Source organism: Artemia sp. Qi Xiang Cuo, chromosome 8, assembly GCF_049724085.1.
Source record: "Artemia sp. Qi Xiang Cuo chromosome 8, ASM4972408v1, whole genome shotgun sequence".
In the NCBI taxonomy this organism is placed as follows: domain Eukaryota; kingdom Metazoa; phylum Arthropoda; class Branchiopoda; order Anostraca; family Artemiidae; genus Artemia; species Artemia sp. Qi Xiang Cuo.
The window spans coordinates 58,311,995-58,327,293 of record NC_142801.1 but is presented as its reverse complement, the minus strand read 5'-3'; the positions used below and the strand labels follow the sequence as shown (position 1 = coordinate 58,327,293).

The 15,299-nt window shown below is 37.1% G+C and overlaps 1 protein-coding gene across 3 annotated transcripts in view; it reads right to left on the bottom strand.

Annotated features, from left to right (window-relative positions):
* Positions 1–7,624: 7,624 nt before the first annotated feature.
* Positions 7,625–15,299, bottom strand: part of LOC148949609 (solute carrier family 2, facilitated glucose transporter member 1-like) — a 229,399-nt gene continuing 221,724 nt past the window's right edge. For all 3 annotated transcript variants that reach the window (XM_089093629.1, XM_089093631.1, XM_089093630.1), the window contains one exon: positions 7,625–12,782. In XM_089093629.1, coding sequence (XP_088949755.1) covers positions 12,639–12,782 — 144 coding nt within the window. In that variant the 3' untranslated portion in view covers positions 7,625–12,638. The remainder of the gene's footprint in view (positions 12,783–15,299) is intronic.

The following is a 15,299-nucleotide window of genomic DNA, read 5'->3' as shown; positions in this document are numbered from 1 at the left end:
GAACCTCTTATAGATCTTTTCCACAAGATTGTATCCGCTGCCTGGCAAAAGGGTCGTTTCCCAACTTCTTGGTGCGAAGCAACAATTGTTCCGCTACACAAGAAGGGGTCAAAGGTGATATGTGATAATTACCTTCCTATTACCCTAACAATTCAAACTGCCAAGATCTTCACCCGAATTATACTCCAACGTATCAGAGCCGTGTCTTCCTTAGTCATCCAAGAATTCCAAGCCGGTTTTCCTCCTGGGAGATCGACCGTTGCCCAAATTTTCACTGTTCACCAGATTTTAGAGAAATACCTGGAATTCGGTCGCAACCTGTATCAGCTCTTCATCTACTTTAGGCAAGCATTTGACATTATTTGGAGGAATGGCCCATGGCATATTCTCCTCCAATAGGAAATCCCACGAAACCTAATGGAACTTATCAAAGATATGTACTCCAAATTTTGGAGTCGCATCATGACTAGTGAAGGTCTCACTGACAGTTTCCAGACGTCCGCAGGTGTCCTTCAAGAATGTATCTTGTCTCCAGAGCTGTTCAACCTCTTCCTCACAGCAGTCTTATCCCTGGTGGAAACAACTTGCGGCACGCATATAAGGGGTGTTCAGACAGATAAGATAGCCAACGATATCGACGAAATGGCTGAAACACCCGAGGATCTACAAGCCGTTGCTAACGACGTCCTGGAAGCCACTAGTTCTTCTAGAAATGATAATAAATGTATAAAAAACAAAGGCTATGTGATGTTCATGAAAGCCGCGGAACATAGACGCTGAAGGAGGATGACAATCGTCGACTCGCAACATTTGACACTAAGTGCCTCCGCCGCATCGCCGTGATCCGAAGACCTTGATAGAATCTCAAATGTCGAACTTCTTGAGCGCCTTAAAATACAATAAACAATTCTCATGAAAATCCTGCTCTAGCAACTTCGATGGCTCGGTCACACACAACGAATGAGTCAGTCCCGTCTCCTGAAAAATCTCTTTCGAAGGCCAAATTCACGGCCCTCCACCTCGTGGTCGTCCCCCAAAAAGGTGGAAGGAAAACTTTGCACCTCACCACCTCTTGGACTTTCTTCACCTAGCAAAAGACTGTGAAGAAAACAAAAGGCACATCCACGCCATCACGAAGAAAGAGGCTCCAAGACAACCTTCAAGGACGGACGGGAATTTCGAAGATGTCATTCGTCGCCTTTGACCACCGTCGTGCGTTGATATTGTTGGTATCCATAAGATCCATAAGGTATCCATTCCATAAGACATTATAGGATTATAATTTAACGGAATCAAAACCAAAATACTTAGCCGGTCAAGTATTTCACAATCAAGTAAGTCAAGTCAGCCAGGATCAATTATTATAAATTAGCTATTTATTGATCAACCAGGATCATTTATTATAAACTAGCTGTTTATAGTTCAACCAGGATCAAAATTTAGTACGGTATTTCATAATTTTCCGGATTTTCTTTTTACCGTTCCCGACAAAGATTCCTCTCCCGACAAAGATGCCACTACTAAAACAATTGCACCCTTCCATTCCATAAGACACTATAGTATTATAATTTAACAGAATGAAAACCAAAATACTTGGCCGGCACGAAAACTTAAGCCTCCAAAAATAAGTAGAAAGTAAGTAGATTTAATATTTGGAAGTAGAATAGTCCCAAAATAAGTATTCTACTACCAAAATAAGTAGAAGTGGAAACGCTGGCTATATTACTGAAAAATATTCATGTTGAATAAGAAAGCTAATAGAAAGTAGAAATAATTCTAAGATTTTTGATGAAACATGTGTAAACTATACTAAACTTTTCGGCGGCTCAGTATTGTACTCCCTCCCCCAGGGCGGATGGGCCTTATAAGATACATACTTAAAAACCGTCCTTGCTTGTGGATGAATAAAAATTCTTGAATAAAATAATACAGATGGAACCATCAGACACTAACGAACACCACAAGATTTTTTTCCTTTACCAAGCAACATAAACTTCAATACTACCCGAGTCAGATTTATTTCATTTCACAAAATCCAAAAAATTTCACTATGTCAAATTCAGTACTGCGCGAACGTTATTAGATGACTCATAAAGGGGCAAAGTAATATACCATTCGATAGCTCTCGTTCTCTTGTTTCTGGCTATGCAGATAATTTCTTGTTTCAACTAATCAGAAAGGAGCTACAGGCAAAAATCTTGGCGTGCCTTTATAAGAGCCACCAGCCATCAAAGGGTTAATGCGACAAAATTAAGCTATTAACTACATTTAAATTCAGGGTGTAGTTAATTGAAACAGAAGTGACCCCAAAATATAATTCATAAGAAATTGTATGGAAATTTATTTTCATACTTATTTTTTTACAAACGGTTGGTCTTTATCTCTTACTCTGCTACATGATATCTGCGTTTGAATATTGATCAAACAGTTCGATGGAATGAACTTTAAGTAATTCGACCCAACAAGAACCGAAACTCTAAAAAAGAACAACTACAAAACAAAAAGAACTTTTTTCGTTTTTGATTTTCTTTTTTTTTACCAGGTGATGTATCTCTTATAAAATATCTCTTCTCACGAGATGTATGTATCTATCCTAACATCTCTCACGAGACGTTAAGTATGTACATGAGTATATGACACAATATCTCATATTTCAGACAAAAAATGAAGTAACTTAATAGTCCGAGAGGAGCTCAGCAGAGGAAAAAGCAGAAGTCCAAAATTTTGGAGAATCTGTCTCTGACCAGCTCGATGCTAAGGTTTGTGCAACCTACATTAACAATTAATATTGAAGCTTTAGACTGCAGTGAAGCAAACAAAACCCAGCACAAACCTACGAATATACTGAACATTCTGCAGGAGTTAATTAAAAATCATTGAAACCCTTCAACGATGTATGTATTTATTGGGGAGCCCTCCATTTTCTCGAGGAAAGAGTAGCCAAAAAAGGTGATGAATTTGGATATCGCTGCTTAAATGGTCGAATTGCATTGCCACCTCCACAGTTTCCAAATAAATTGGTTTGCCTTTTCTTAGGATTTTAATTGCTTTTTATAGAGTTTCACAAATGAATCTGAAATTTGAGCTCATGTTTCGCTTTAGCTTCATTCAACGATCGAACCATCAATACTCATAACGTTTTTAGTGATTTTGTGATTTCTCATCCATCACGAACAACCCAAGGTGATTTTGAATCACCTTCATATAGTCAAAAATAATATTTAGACCCTGTTGAAGCTATTAAAGAATACCTTATACATTCTTTAATTTATGGGATCACTTGTAACCTTATGGATATGTTGGAAGAGTTATTGCGAGACACAAACAAGTATGCCAAAGGTTACAGGAAAATGCGAGAAGTGGAGAATGATGTAAATCAACATTCTGCTTTACTGGGACAACAGCCTCAAAATTTTCCGACCATTTTCACTTTGCCAGATGGTGTAAATTATAGACGGTTCAACCCTCTTGCATGTAAGGAAGTACCCGCTGTTCTTGGTTTTAATGCTGACCATAGTTTTCCGTAAAATGAAATGGTTGTAAGGAAGCGTGGCAAAAAATATCTTCAATATAAAAATACTCACCATCGGGTGGGGTCCTTACCCTATCCATTGTTTTACCCTAATGGAACGTCAAGATATACAAGCAAGTCGTCTACATTTAACACGACTTAAATAAGCGAGGTTTGGTATCGCTTTTCGACCTAAACATGGCAAAACCCTTTCTCTGCAAGCTGTAACACCGGAACCGCGTTGGATAGCTTTCAATATTTTACATTGCTGTGGAAGACTTTTCCAACAATATTTTTTGCATTATATTTTATGCAGATATTTGGGTTGAGCGTGATCGCATCCAAATGGAAAAAAAAACTATTGAAAAGAGCCAGAAAACTATTATGGCCGAAAACTGCGTAGGTGCTACAAAACTTATCAATGTCAATGACTTGGGTTCGAAACAAAATGAAGTCGTTGGCAAAAATTAATACTTCCGTTATAGTTCATCGGATCAACAAGCTACTAAGCTGAACATTTCGAAGATGTCATTCGTCGCCTTTGACCACCGTCGTGCGTTGATATTGTTGGTCACCTTGGACCACCAGATTTGTTTGTAGCTATGACAACATAGCTAGTTCTGCTACCACCTGAAAACGAACGACAAAAATATAATGCTGTGCAGAAGGAAGCATTGACAACTGCCAACTAAGCACGTTTTGTTAGAAGTATATGCCTTTTTAGTTAATTAAACGAGCAATAATTGTGTATATATGTCAGGGCCGTATCCAGGATTTTTTTTCGGGGGGGGGGGGTTTACCTGATTTTTTCCCGTGGACTTAGTGTAACAGCCTCGGGCAACATTACGTTAGCTCGAGACCGTTAGTCCGCCCCTTGCGAACGTGGACACGTCCACTAGGCATACTTTCGTATCTATAAGGGGCATTTTTTTTTTTTTTTTTTTTTTTTTTTAGTAACGCAAAAGCAATAAAATTGTTTACAAACATTTAAATAATAAAAGCTATTTTTTTTTTGCGCAAAAAGAAGCCAAATAGTAGGGTAGAAGTAGTATATATATTTTTTTTTTTTTTTTTGTAGCTAAAAGTAAGGGCGAATATCTATAAAACAAAATCCAGGCGACGATTTTTCTTCCCTGCAAAAATGTTGATGACCTTGTCAGGGTAGATATCAACGTCCCTATGGACTGCAAGGAGGGCTAAGCCACTCAATTGTTCTTCTCCTGTTGAATTTCTCAGCCAGGTTTTGAGCCTTCTGAGTGCAGAGAAACTTCTTTCCGGAGTAGCAGTGCTAACAGGTAACGTCGCAAGAACAGCCAGAAGAAGAAAAACATTTGGAAAAAAGGTGGCGTCGCATGCCTGAAGCGAAGACACAGCACAAGTAGGCCTCTGTGATACCGGAACATTCTCCCACTTGATGAGCCATAGCTCAATTTCTTGCTTCAGACAGTCTGGCTCGGGAAGAATATCGCCATACAATTCAACCAATGACTCTAGATTTAATGCCTTCAGATCGACAGAAACAATTTTGGCAGGAGAAAGGACGCTGAGATTTGACAGATTTGGAAGTTTCTGGTGAAGCACAAATCGTTGTTTCAGCTCGGAAGTGAAGTGGTCCAGGAAAGGAATAAAGAGCGAGGTTCTATAGTGGTTGAGAAGGTCTGGATCGTCTGCGTGCATGACGGATCGTCATGACGGAGAGTAGGACAGCCAACTGAAACGAGCGAGCCAAGTTACCTGAAACTTTAGCTTCTTTTTTTTGTGTACTGGAAAAACCTAGGAGATATCTGTAGTCCAGGGGCTCTTCAACAAATGAATCTCATAATTTGTATTAAGACTGGATGATTTATTGACAAAACGACTGATGTCATTTGCAAACAACAACAAAGAATGGGTTGGTGCAAGTGTGTGTTGCGTCGTGATTGGTTCCAGTGTGCGTGATTCAGAAGCTTCAACGATGGCTCCAGTGCCCTTCAGATCCACAGGTGTAGATGAATGCTCCACAGACGTCCCGCTAATGCCACTGTCAGAAACATCTCTGGTCTGCTTGGGTGCGAAAAACGACGTAATGTCACACTAATGTACACAAACGACAAAATAAACACATATATTATATGTGTTTATTTTTCCTCAAATCGGCCTCATAGCTTTTTGTCTTAGTACTCGCATATTGACATTTCTGACCCAAAAACGATGCAAATAGGTCACAAATTTAAGGAAGAATTCGTGTTTTTCCCAGGTTGGATGTATAAAACCTTACTTGACATCAAGAAGAAGTTCACATTATTTGCATTTAGAAGATAAGCCACAATGAGAATCAATATATACAAGCCTGCCGAGTGCCGAGTGCCAGAGCCTGGCGGCAAAGTCACCGGGCTGGCGATACTATCTATATATGTATATTTGTTATTTCAATTTTTTTTTTCGAATTCTATCTCCACGTAAAAGACAAAGAGAAATACGTTAATAGCGCACGAATTGAATGACTTCTGAAAATTAAATCGCCAGCATTAATTAGTAACTAAATATTTATATCTCAGTATGTAACTGTTGCTGGGATATTGCAAATGTGTCATTTTGACAATATGAATACACATAGTACCTTATGATTTCGTTTTATATCCCCTCAACTTCCCCTGAAAAATAAATTCTAATATATTATTCTATCCTAAGACATTGTCTCTGCCATTTTACTATGGAGATGCCCCTAAACCATTTAGATTTAGTTCAATAGTAGTCGCAGAAATAGTGACAGTAATAGCCCTGAAAGTTTCCACTTTAGTACTACCCACGGCAACCCCACTTAGTGTAGTATTTACCAATGCTAGCGTTCAATTCTGTTGATAGAAGAGCTTTAGTGAAGGTCCTTATCCGTGTATGGTATACCAGACAAGTACATTAAAGTGATCTGTGCTACGTACGACAATAACACTGCTGCGGTTAAAGTAGGAAAGAAGGCTAGCAGCTGGTTTCGTATTAAATCAGAAGTTATTCAGGGTTGTGTTCTGTCCCCCTTTATATGGAATCGTTTTGTTGGGCTTTGTCTTAAAAGGCACAGGAAACGCAATGGTAGAACACGTGATCAAATGGGGAATGTAAGTTTCCTTGACTTAGATTATGCTGATAATTTAAGGATCCTAGATGAAAGTATGAGCAAAATTAATAAACTTTGAGAGATTTTTCGAGTTCACTGTGCTAGAATTAATTTTGGGTTTAATTTTTTAACCCAATTTTGGGTTAAAATTGGGTTTGTTTAATTTGGGTTTGGCTAGAATTCAATTTTAGGTTTAAAATTAATTTTAAGAAGACTAATTCGCTAAGGCTAGGAATAAGTGAAGATGAAAAGGTGACGTTGGATAATGAAAAGATTGATCAAGTGGACAGCTTCACTTACCTTGGTAGTGTTATTATTAAAAACGGTGGGAGCAGTAAAGATGTTAAAAGTATAATAGCCAAGGCTCCGGTTGTTGTTTTTTTTTCACAGTTGAAAAAAGTTTGAAAGAATAGGAAGATAAGTTTGCAAGCCAAGACTAGAATATTGGAAGCTACAGCAATGACTGTGGTCAAATATAGTTCTGAAGCATGGGCACTGCGAAAAACGGACGAAGATTTGTTAGATGTTTTCCAAAGAAATTGCCTACGGATTGTTTTGGGTACCCAGCTGACGGACCGTATTTAAAACAATAGGTTGTACGGGAAGTATGGTTCAATCCTGCTTTCTAGGGCTATAATGAAAGAAAGGTTGAGATGGCTGGGGCACGTTCTGTTGATGAAGAACGACAGATTGCCGAAGATTTTCATTTTCGGCCAACCTTCTAAGGCTAAACGGAAAACAGGTCATCCGGTTTCGGGGTGGGAGGATCTTGTAAAGAAAGATTTAAAGGAAATATGAACTTCCTGTGAGGGTGTAAAGAGGAAGGCTATGAAAAGATTAGAATGGAGGAGGAGCGTGCATAGCCGTATTGGTCTCAGGTGGCTTGATGCTGCGGTGAATTGTTGATAGCAGTAGTGGAAAGGAAACTAGGTTTATAAATGGAACTCAGCCCAGTAACTTCTTTTACCAGAATCATCAGTGTGGCAGACCTGGTTCAGACTGGTATAAAAAAAAACTACTAATTAGATCGTCAAAACTTTTATTATAAAACCATTGAACATTTGAAACATAAAATTTGATAAAATTTGGTAAACATAATGCATTTTAGATACAGCAATACAACGAATAGGCTAGATGAGATACATCGATCTCTGTATTATTCAGTGTCATTATAGTCAGAGAAAACACATAATTGCTATTAATGCAAAAACAAATCATCAAACAGATTCACAAAAAAATTAATACCACTATTTGACATATGCTAAGAAATCAAGAAAAAAACTTTTAAGCTTTTAGTTTATTATGCTGATAAAACCACCAAAATGCATAAGAACCATTTTGAATTGAACATTGGCTTACAATGAATTATTTAAAACACGCTCACGAATTGTTAAATTTAAAATACCATATAATGCTTAAACTTAATGTATCAAAATTAATTAGGGAGGAATAAATATTATATTTCTATATCAATGAAAGCTTTGCTTTCTTTATCTATATTAGCCACTGCCATAGTATCAGTTAAGGGTCCTAAGTAGGCATCACCAGATCTCTGCGTCTTCAATTGTTTTGCCACTAATTTATAAGAACGCCAGCTTCATTTTTTTTTCTCTTCATTCTTGAGTATTATTTTACCATTAGTATTGCCTTGTCGTAACGTTTTTGTGCGTTATGGCGTCCCCGTCTATCTGTATGCTAAAACTAAAGAAGCATGGGAGGGGAGGGACTGTATTTTAATATCAGGAATAAAAGTAGGAGTTAAGTAGAGAATATCGATAAGAGGAACCATTTACTACTTCATAATAAGAGAAAATATTTGAGAATGGTGAAGTCAAGGACGGGTTCTTATTTTTGCCCAATATCTGAAGATTCGGATGATGATTTGATTGTTTTTTAGGTTTTAGCATGTAATTAAAATGACTGAGAGAGGAAGTTTTTGCAGGGTGGTTTGAAAGGGAAAAATGGGGGGGGGGTATTATATTTAATGGGAATATAACAAGGAAAGGGAGTTGAAAAGGTTGGTTAGTGTGGGTATTGTACGTAACGATCCAGTCTGGATCATTAATTTACTCATCCAGTCTGGATTTTATGGTGCGTTTTGTTTTTAAATTTTACACTATTATGATTTTTTTAGTAAAATTGACGCTAAAGGTGTGTAGTGTTTATAAATATTACATTGTACAAACATAGCATGGAATAAAAAAAGATAAATACTTGTTTGCCTTAAAATTAATTTATAATTTTATAAATTGCCTTAATCTTAATTTATATTGTAATAGTCCAGTGGTTTGGCATAATCAAATTCCAGATAATATTCCAGAGAAAAAGAAAAATTGAAATCTAAAAAAAATTAATAAGATGGACAACTAAGCGAATTTTACGGAGATATGAGCTCTGATATATGCAAATTAAGTAAGACTATATTTTATATGCAAATTAATCTCAATTTATATTGTAATAGTCCAGTGGTTTGGCATAACCAAATTCCAGATAATATTAAAGAGAAAAAAATTGAAATCTAAATAAGATAGATACCTAAGCGAATTCTACGGAGATATGAGCTCTGATATATGCAAATTAAGTAAGATGTCAAGAACTAATTAGAAGTAATCTTCAACGTAATTAAGTGTTTTAATTTATGAAAGCTTGTGTTTTTAATTTGATGAATAAATTGACTATTTAAAAAAAGATTTTTGATACAGTTATTATAATTTATACCCAAGTATCCTAGGTTCAAATCCATTTTGGGTGGTTGCAGCTATTGCTCGTGAACATATTTATTAATAACAAATCATAATTCTAATTCTCAAGCATATAAAAAAAAGCTAAGCATATGCGTATATGGAATAAAAATCGAAAGCAAAACATACCGGTAACTGGTAGAAAACTTGGAGGCTTATCACTAGAACCAATAAAGGTCTTTTATTCAGACATCGTTCCAAAGACATGTTGTACTAAGAAGTAATCATTTCCATTTATTTCTAATCATTCCTGGTCAGTAGACGCTTCGAAAGTTACTGAAGTACACAAGAAGTTTTCCAGAAGAATTGTACAAAGAGAGTTCTGGTACGTGTTTGATTGAACACAAGCTGCATAAAACACAAGCTACATATATCAAACACATATCGTACAAATACTTGTGTTTGTATCAAACACAAGTTGTATAAGAAATGGGGAGGAAACCTACGGCCGTCCAAATGTAAGAGCACGTATATAGGCCTACACTTTTCATTATCCGAGAAAATCGTCTTTAAACTTTCTCAAGTTTTACGGCACTTTTCCCACCCATTACGCTACACTAGAAATAGGATTGAAATGAAACGTTGTTAGGATTAGTTTTAGACACTATTATTTCCAATTATGCAATTAAAATACATGCCATGGTTCGGTGACACTGCTAAATATCGATTTTTCAACTTCGGCAAACGGGACAAAATGCTGCAAATAGGTGTTTTTGCCAGAAAAATCTTCTCAGGGGATGTTATTAGGACATTCTTGCATATACCATTCGATTCACCTCTTTCGAGCTGAATTCAGTGGTATATATAACGCAGGAAGTGACTTTTCAAGTGTAAACGCGTTTTTACCTTTGGAAGGCCGCACACTTTCCTAGGGCTGTAATCAAAGAATAAAACAGGATGGTTAGGTTTTGTTCTTCAGATGAAGAATGCAGCAGCGCCAATAAACAGGAAACCTACAGGGGCAGGGGGAAAACGTAATTTTTAATATTTAAGGGGGCAAATTTGTTTTTTTTCTTGTTTTTCAAAGAAAATATAAAAAAAACACATATAATGAAAATACCCCAAACATGGTATGTTTCAAAATCTATTGAGGCACAACCTCCTTGCCCCCCACCCCCTGCATATTGTCGCAACTGGAAGGATAATAGGATGCTATAAGTCGCGCTTCTCAAAATCAGACCCGAGAAATTGCGCAGAAACTCATCGCAGGGGAAGACCATACTCTTGGTAAGAGGGGGGGGGCAAATCATTAAACACAGAAAAAAGTTATGTAAGATAAATACGACAAAAACATTCGGAAGCTTTAAAAAATCTTCCTATTCGGTAGATGGCTTATAGTTCTCGAATAAAGTATTTTTCTACAAAGAAAAATCATCAAGCTGGATTGATAGTTTACGCGGAAACAATATCATTGATCCCTGGAAAATATACTAGCACTAGTTATACAATCATTAGTAATGAAAAGTAGTTACTACAGGCAAAACGGATGATAGAATTGGTTTCAAATATCTTGCCAAAACATACTTCTCGTTAAACACTGGACTGCACAACGGCAGATGTCGATTGTGAGAATCTGAGTTTCTTATTGACGACCCCGTAATTAAAAGGAAGAATTGAGAATTTAGATAAAAAAAAAGTAAAAAATAAACTATATTCTAATGATATATTTGCGCAAGCTAAACTACAGTCAGAGTCACACCTGCAGACAAAATACAATTGTGCCGCAATTGGAGTAACAGAGAGTGCAATGTGTGTTTAACACATAAATATCTTACAAGATAGGTGCTTATGCATGGAAGTCTGACCAGATAGACGTATGAAACATAGAATCAAAGACGAAATGAGAATGTATATATAGAATGTATAATACGGAAATGTAGAAATAAAATTACAGAATATAGAAACAATAGAAAGTAGAATATATGTGGAACAAAGAATATAAGACGAAATATACAGTGGGGAAAAGCTTCATCATTGCAGGAATCTTGACAGAAATAAAGATCCTAGACATAGGATTTTAGACTTTAGAACTGTGTTTATTATTGTAAGTTAGTTTCATCAAGCTCTATGTTTCATCGCTGGACTTGGATATGCCTAGATACAAGAGTATTTTCAGACATGTATCTCGGGAGGTAGTCTTCCAAGGCATGCATGTGAGCATCCCAATTTTTACCTGGTTCCGTTAAAATTTCTTAGGTTTTATATTTTTTGGTTGACTGAAGAAGGTCATACCGAGATTGAACGTTAATAAAAGATGAAATATTGAAGATGTTTAATGTCATGTCAAGACGGAAGACGAACCTCTTACCTCTTTTGAGAAGCACCAATCGATAAAGTCCAGTAATTTCCCAAAAAGTATGGGATATATTTCTAAAAAAAATTAAAGGCTTCTTTACCCGAGTAAAGGAGCCTTTACTCGGGAAATTGCTCGGGAAAGGAGCCTTTAATTGGGAAATTGCTCGGAAATTGGTCTCAAGAAGGGCCAAGTGTATAGTATATAGATGCTATACACAGGTAGACACAACAAAGTTTTTAGGGGGAATGTCAACCACTAAGTCCTAAGTGTAGAAGGGTGGAGGCATGAAGTTCCAAGAAGTCCTTTTTCAGTCCATATTTTTCCGAATTTTCCTGAAGAGGGAAGGGGGTATACGGACAAGTATTAGGGATGACATTTTATTTAAATGTAATGAAAATATAACTTTGAGTATTATCTTTTGTCAATATTTAGGATGTAAAAATGTGGATATGTGTTCTCATAACCTTTGAGAACCTAACCTATATTTTCATGGAAACGAATCAATTAAGGATCCGTTCCTCTTGGGGAACATAATAATTGCAGTTTTTTTTCCATTTTTTTTTACCATAAAACCTATAGCGTCTCAAGTGCAACTGTAGCGTCAAAATATAAACAGAGCAGTATTCATAAACGAGTTTTGGCTTTTTAATCCACAGGTGTGACTATATTTCAGCTCGTGCGTTAAAACCTTGCCTTAAAATACGTTTCTATCCTAAAAACTACTGCGCCTATTTTCAACTTCACCGGTAAAATTACGATTGTCATCGTTCGTCAATAAATCAAAAGGACATGAAAAAATGAAACAAGTCACAAGTATAAATTCATCTACAACCACCGGTTCTGTCATCCACTGTTAACAATTATAAGTATTGCTCAGGAGATTGTATCGTAGACTCCATTCAGCTATATATAACCCAATATGGGTTGAAAAAAAAAATACGTCTATTAAATACATCAGCTAGGTGCCTGTAGTGGCTAGAGGTCTATTTGCCCTTGATTTCAGTTATATGATTGTTGTCTGAACATGGCGCTTATCTCCTCAATTGTTTTGTTCTTTGTTTCAGGAACGCGGCTCCATGTAAACCAAACGAAGAAGGCTAGTATGACGGCGAAAATAACGAAAACATATGGACCAAGTAGTTGCTTAAAAATAAAGAAAACATTAATCTAAAATAAATAGAGTTTTTCTCTTAAAAGTATATATTATGACAACAAAATAATTAGTTTAGCTAATACTAAGGCATTGTTAAACATATATTTTGAAAGAAATTTCTTTGGTATAAAGTCTAAAAGCAGTGACCATGTACAATTACACATTTTGAGTTTCACGTGACTTCATTTCCACATTTGTAAGAATCAGTTGCTATTGAACGGGGATGCACAAACACACACACACACACACACACACACACACACACACACACACACACACACACACACACACACACACACACACACACACACACACACACACACACACACACACACACACACACACACACACACACACACACACACACACACACACACACACACACACACACACACACACACACACACACACACACACACACACACACACACACACACACACACACACACACACACACACACACACACACACACACACACACACACACACACACACACACACACACACACACACACACACACACACACACACACACACACACACACACACACACACACACACACACACACACACACACACACACACACACACACACACACACACACACACACACACACACACACACACACACACACACACACACACACACACACACACACACACACACACACACACACACACACACACACACACACACACACACACACACACACACACACACACACACACACACACACACACACACACACACACACACACACACACACACACACACACACACACACACACACACACACACACACACACACACACACACACACACACACACACACACACACACACACAAACTTACACACACACACACACACATAAACACAAACAAATACAAAAAAAAAAAAACAAAAAAACAAAAAAACAAAAACACACACACACAAAACAAAAACACACACACACACACACACACACACACACACACACACACACACACACACACACACACACACACACAAACACACACACACACACACACACACACAAACTTACACACACACACACACACACACACACACACACACACACACACACACACACACACACACACAAAAAAAACTTACACACACACACACAAACACACACACACACACACACACACACACACACACACACACACACACACACACACACACACACACACACACACACACACACACACACACACACACACACACACACACACACACACACACACACACACACACACACACACACACACACACACACACACACACACACACACACACACACACACACACACACACACACACACACACACACACACACACACACACACACACACACACACACACACACACACACACACACACACACACACACACACACACACACACACACACACACACACACACACACACACACACACACACACACACACACACACACACACACACACACACACACACACACACACACACACACACACACACACACACACACACACACACACACACACACACACACACACACACACACACACGTTGCACGTTGGAGTGAACACATGTTCACTCCAAAAACCCCGTACAAATTCGTTTTTCCATTGATATTTTTCCTCTCTTAGACCTTGTGTCTCTCGTTCTGTCTCAACAAAGGTTTCCATAAAGATGGGTAAAGACCCCGACGAAAAATTTCTAAGGAAAGATATAAAAGAACTCTTTTACATTGCACAATACAAATTCAAATAAATGTATATCCTTCCCTTCTTTAGTCTTTTCTCTTTTTATTATTCATTATTAATTCACAATTATGGGGACTAATACTTCCCATGCAAAAAAAAAAAACACTTCCCATGCAAAAAGCTCTAAATCAAAGTTTTTTAATTGTTGCAAGGGAGGTCTTCCAAATTATTATGTCTCATTAAACTCCAAATGCTCAGGATTGTAAAACCAGGCCAAAAAATAAATTTGAAATCGTTGTTTCAGGCTGATCAACTTCCTCGTTTCTGTACCATTGATTTAAAGGTTATAAACAGAAATATCAAATGAAAGTCAAAATTTTAGCATTATCTTTAGCATAGGCCTACCAATTGTATGGAAATTATAAGTAAATTAGTTTTTTTTTATATGACGAGACGAGCTATCTATGATTATTTTATTGATGATTCCAAAATCTGTTTATTTCCGCATATTTGTTCGTTACTACGTACTTTCTTGATAATTTTCCATTATATATTTTCCCAGTTACAATTCTTTGGACAGTTTTTTTTTCATGGTAACAGTAATGCAGAAGGGAGTCACGAATAAGGGAAAGGGCACCTTCCAATACTTTCAGCCAATTGGTTAGTAAAATAGTGAGCGAAGTACAACTATTTTACTGGCTCAATTTTTTTTTTTTTTTTGCTAAATGGGCTGATGGAAATAAATGACGTAAAATTAATAAAAGCAGATCAGTCTCAATCGTTAAAAGAAAAAAACAAGTTATTTTTAACATGA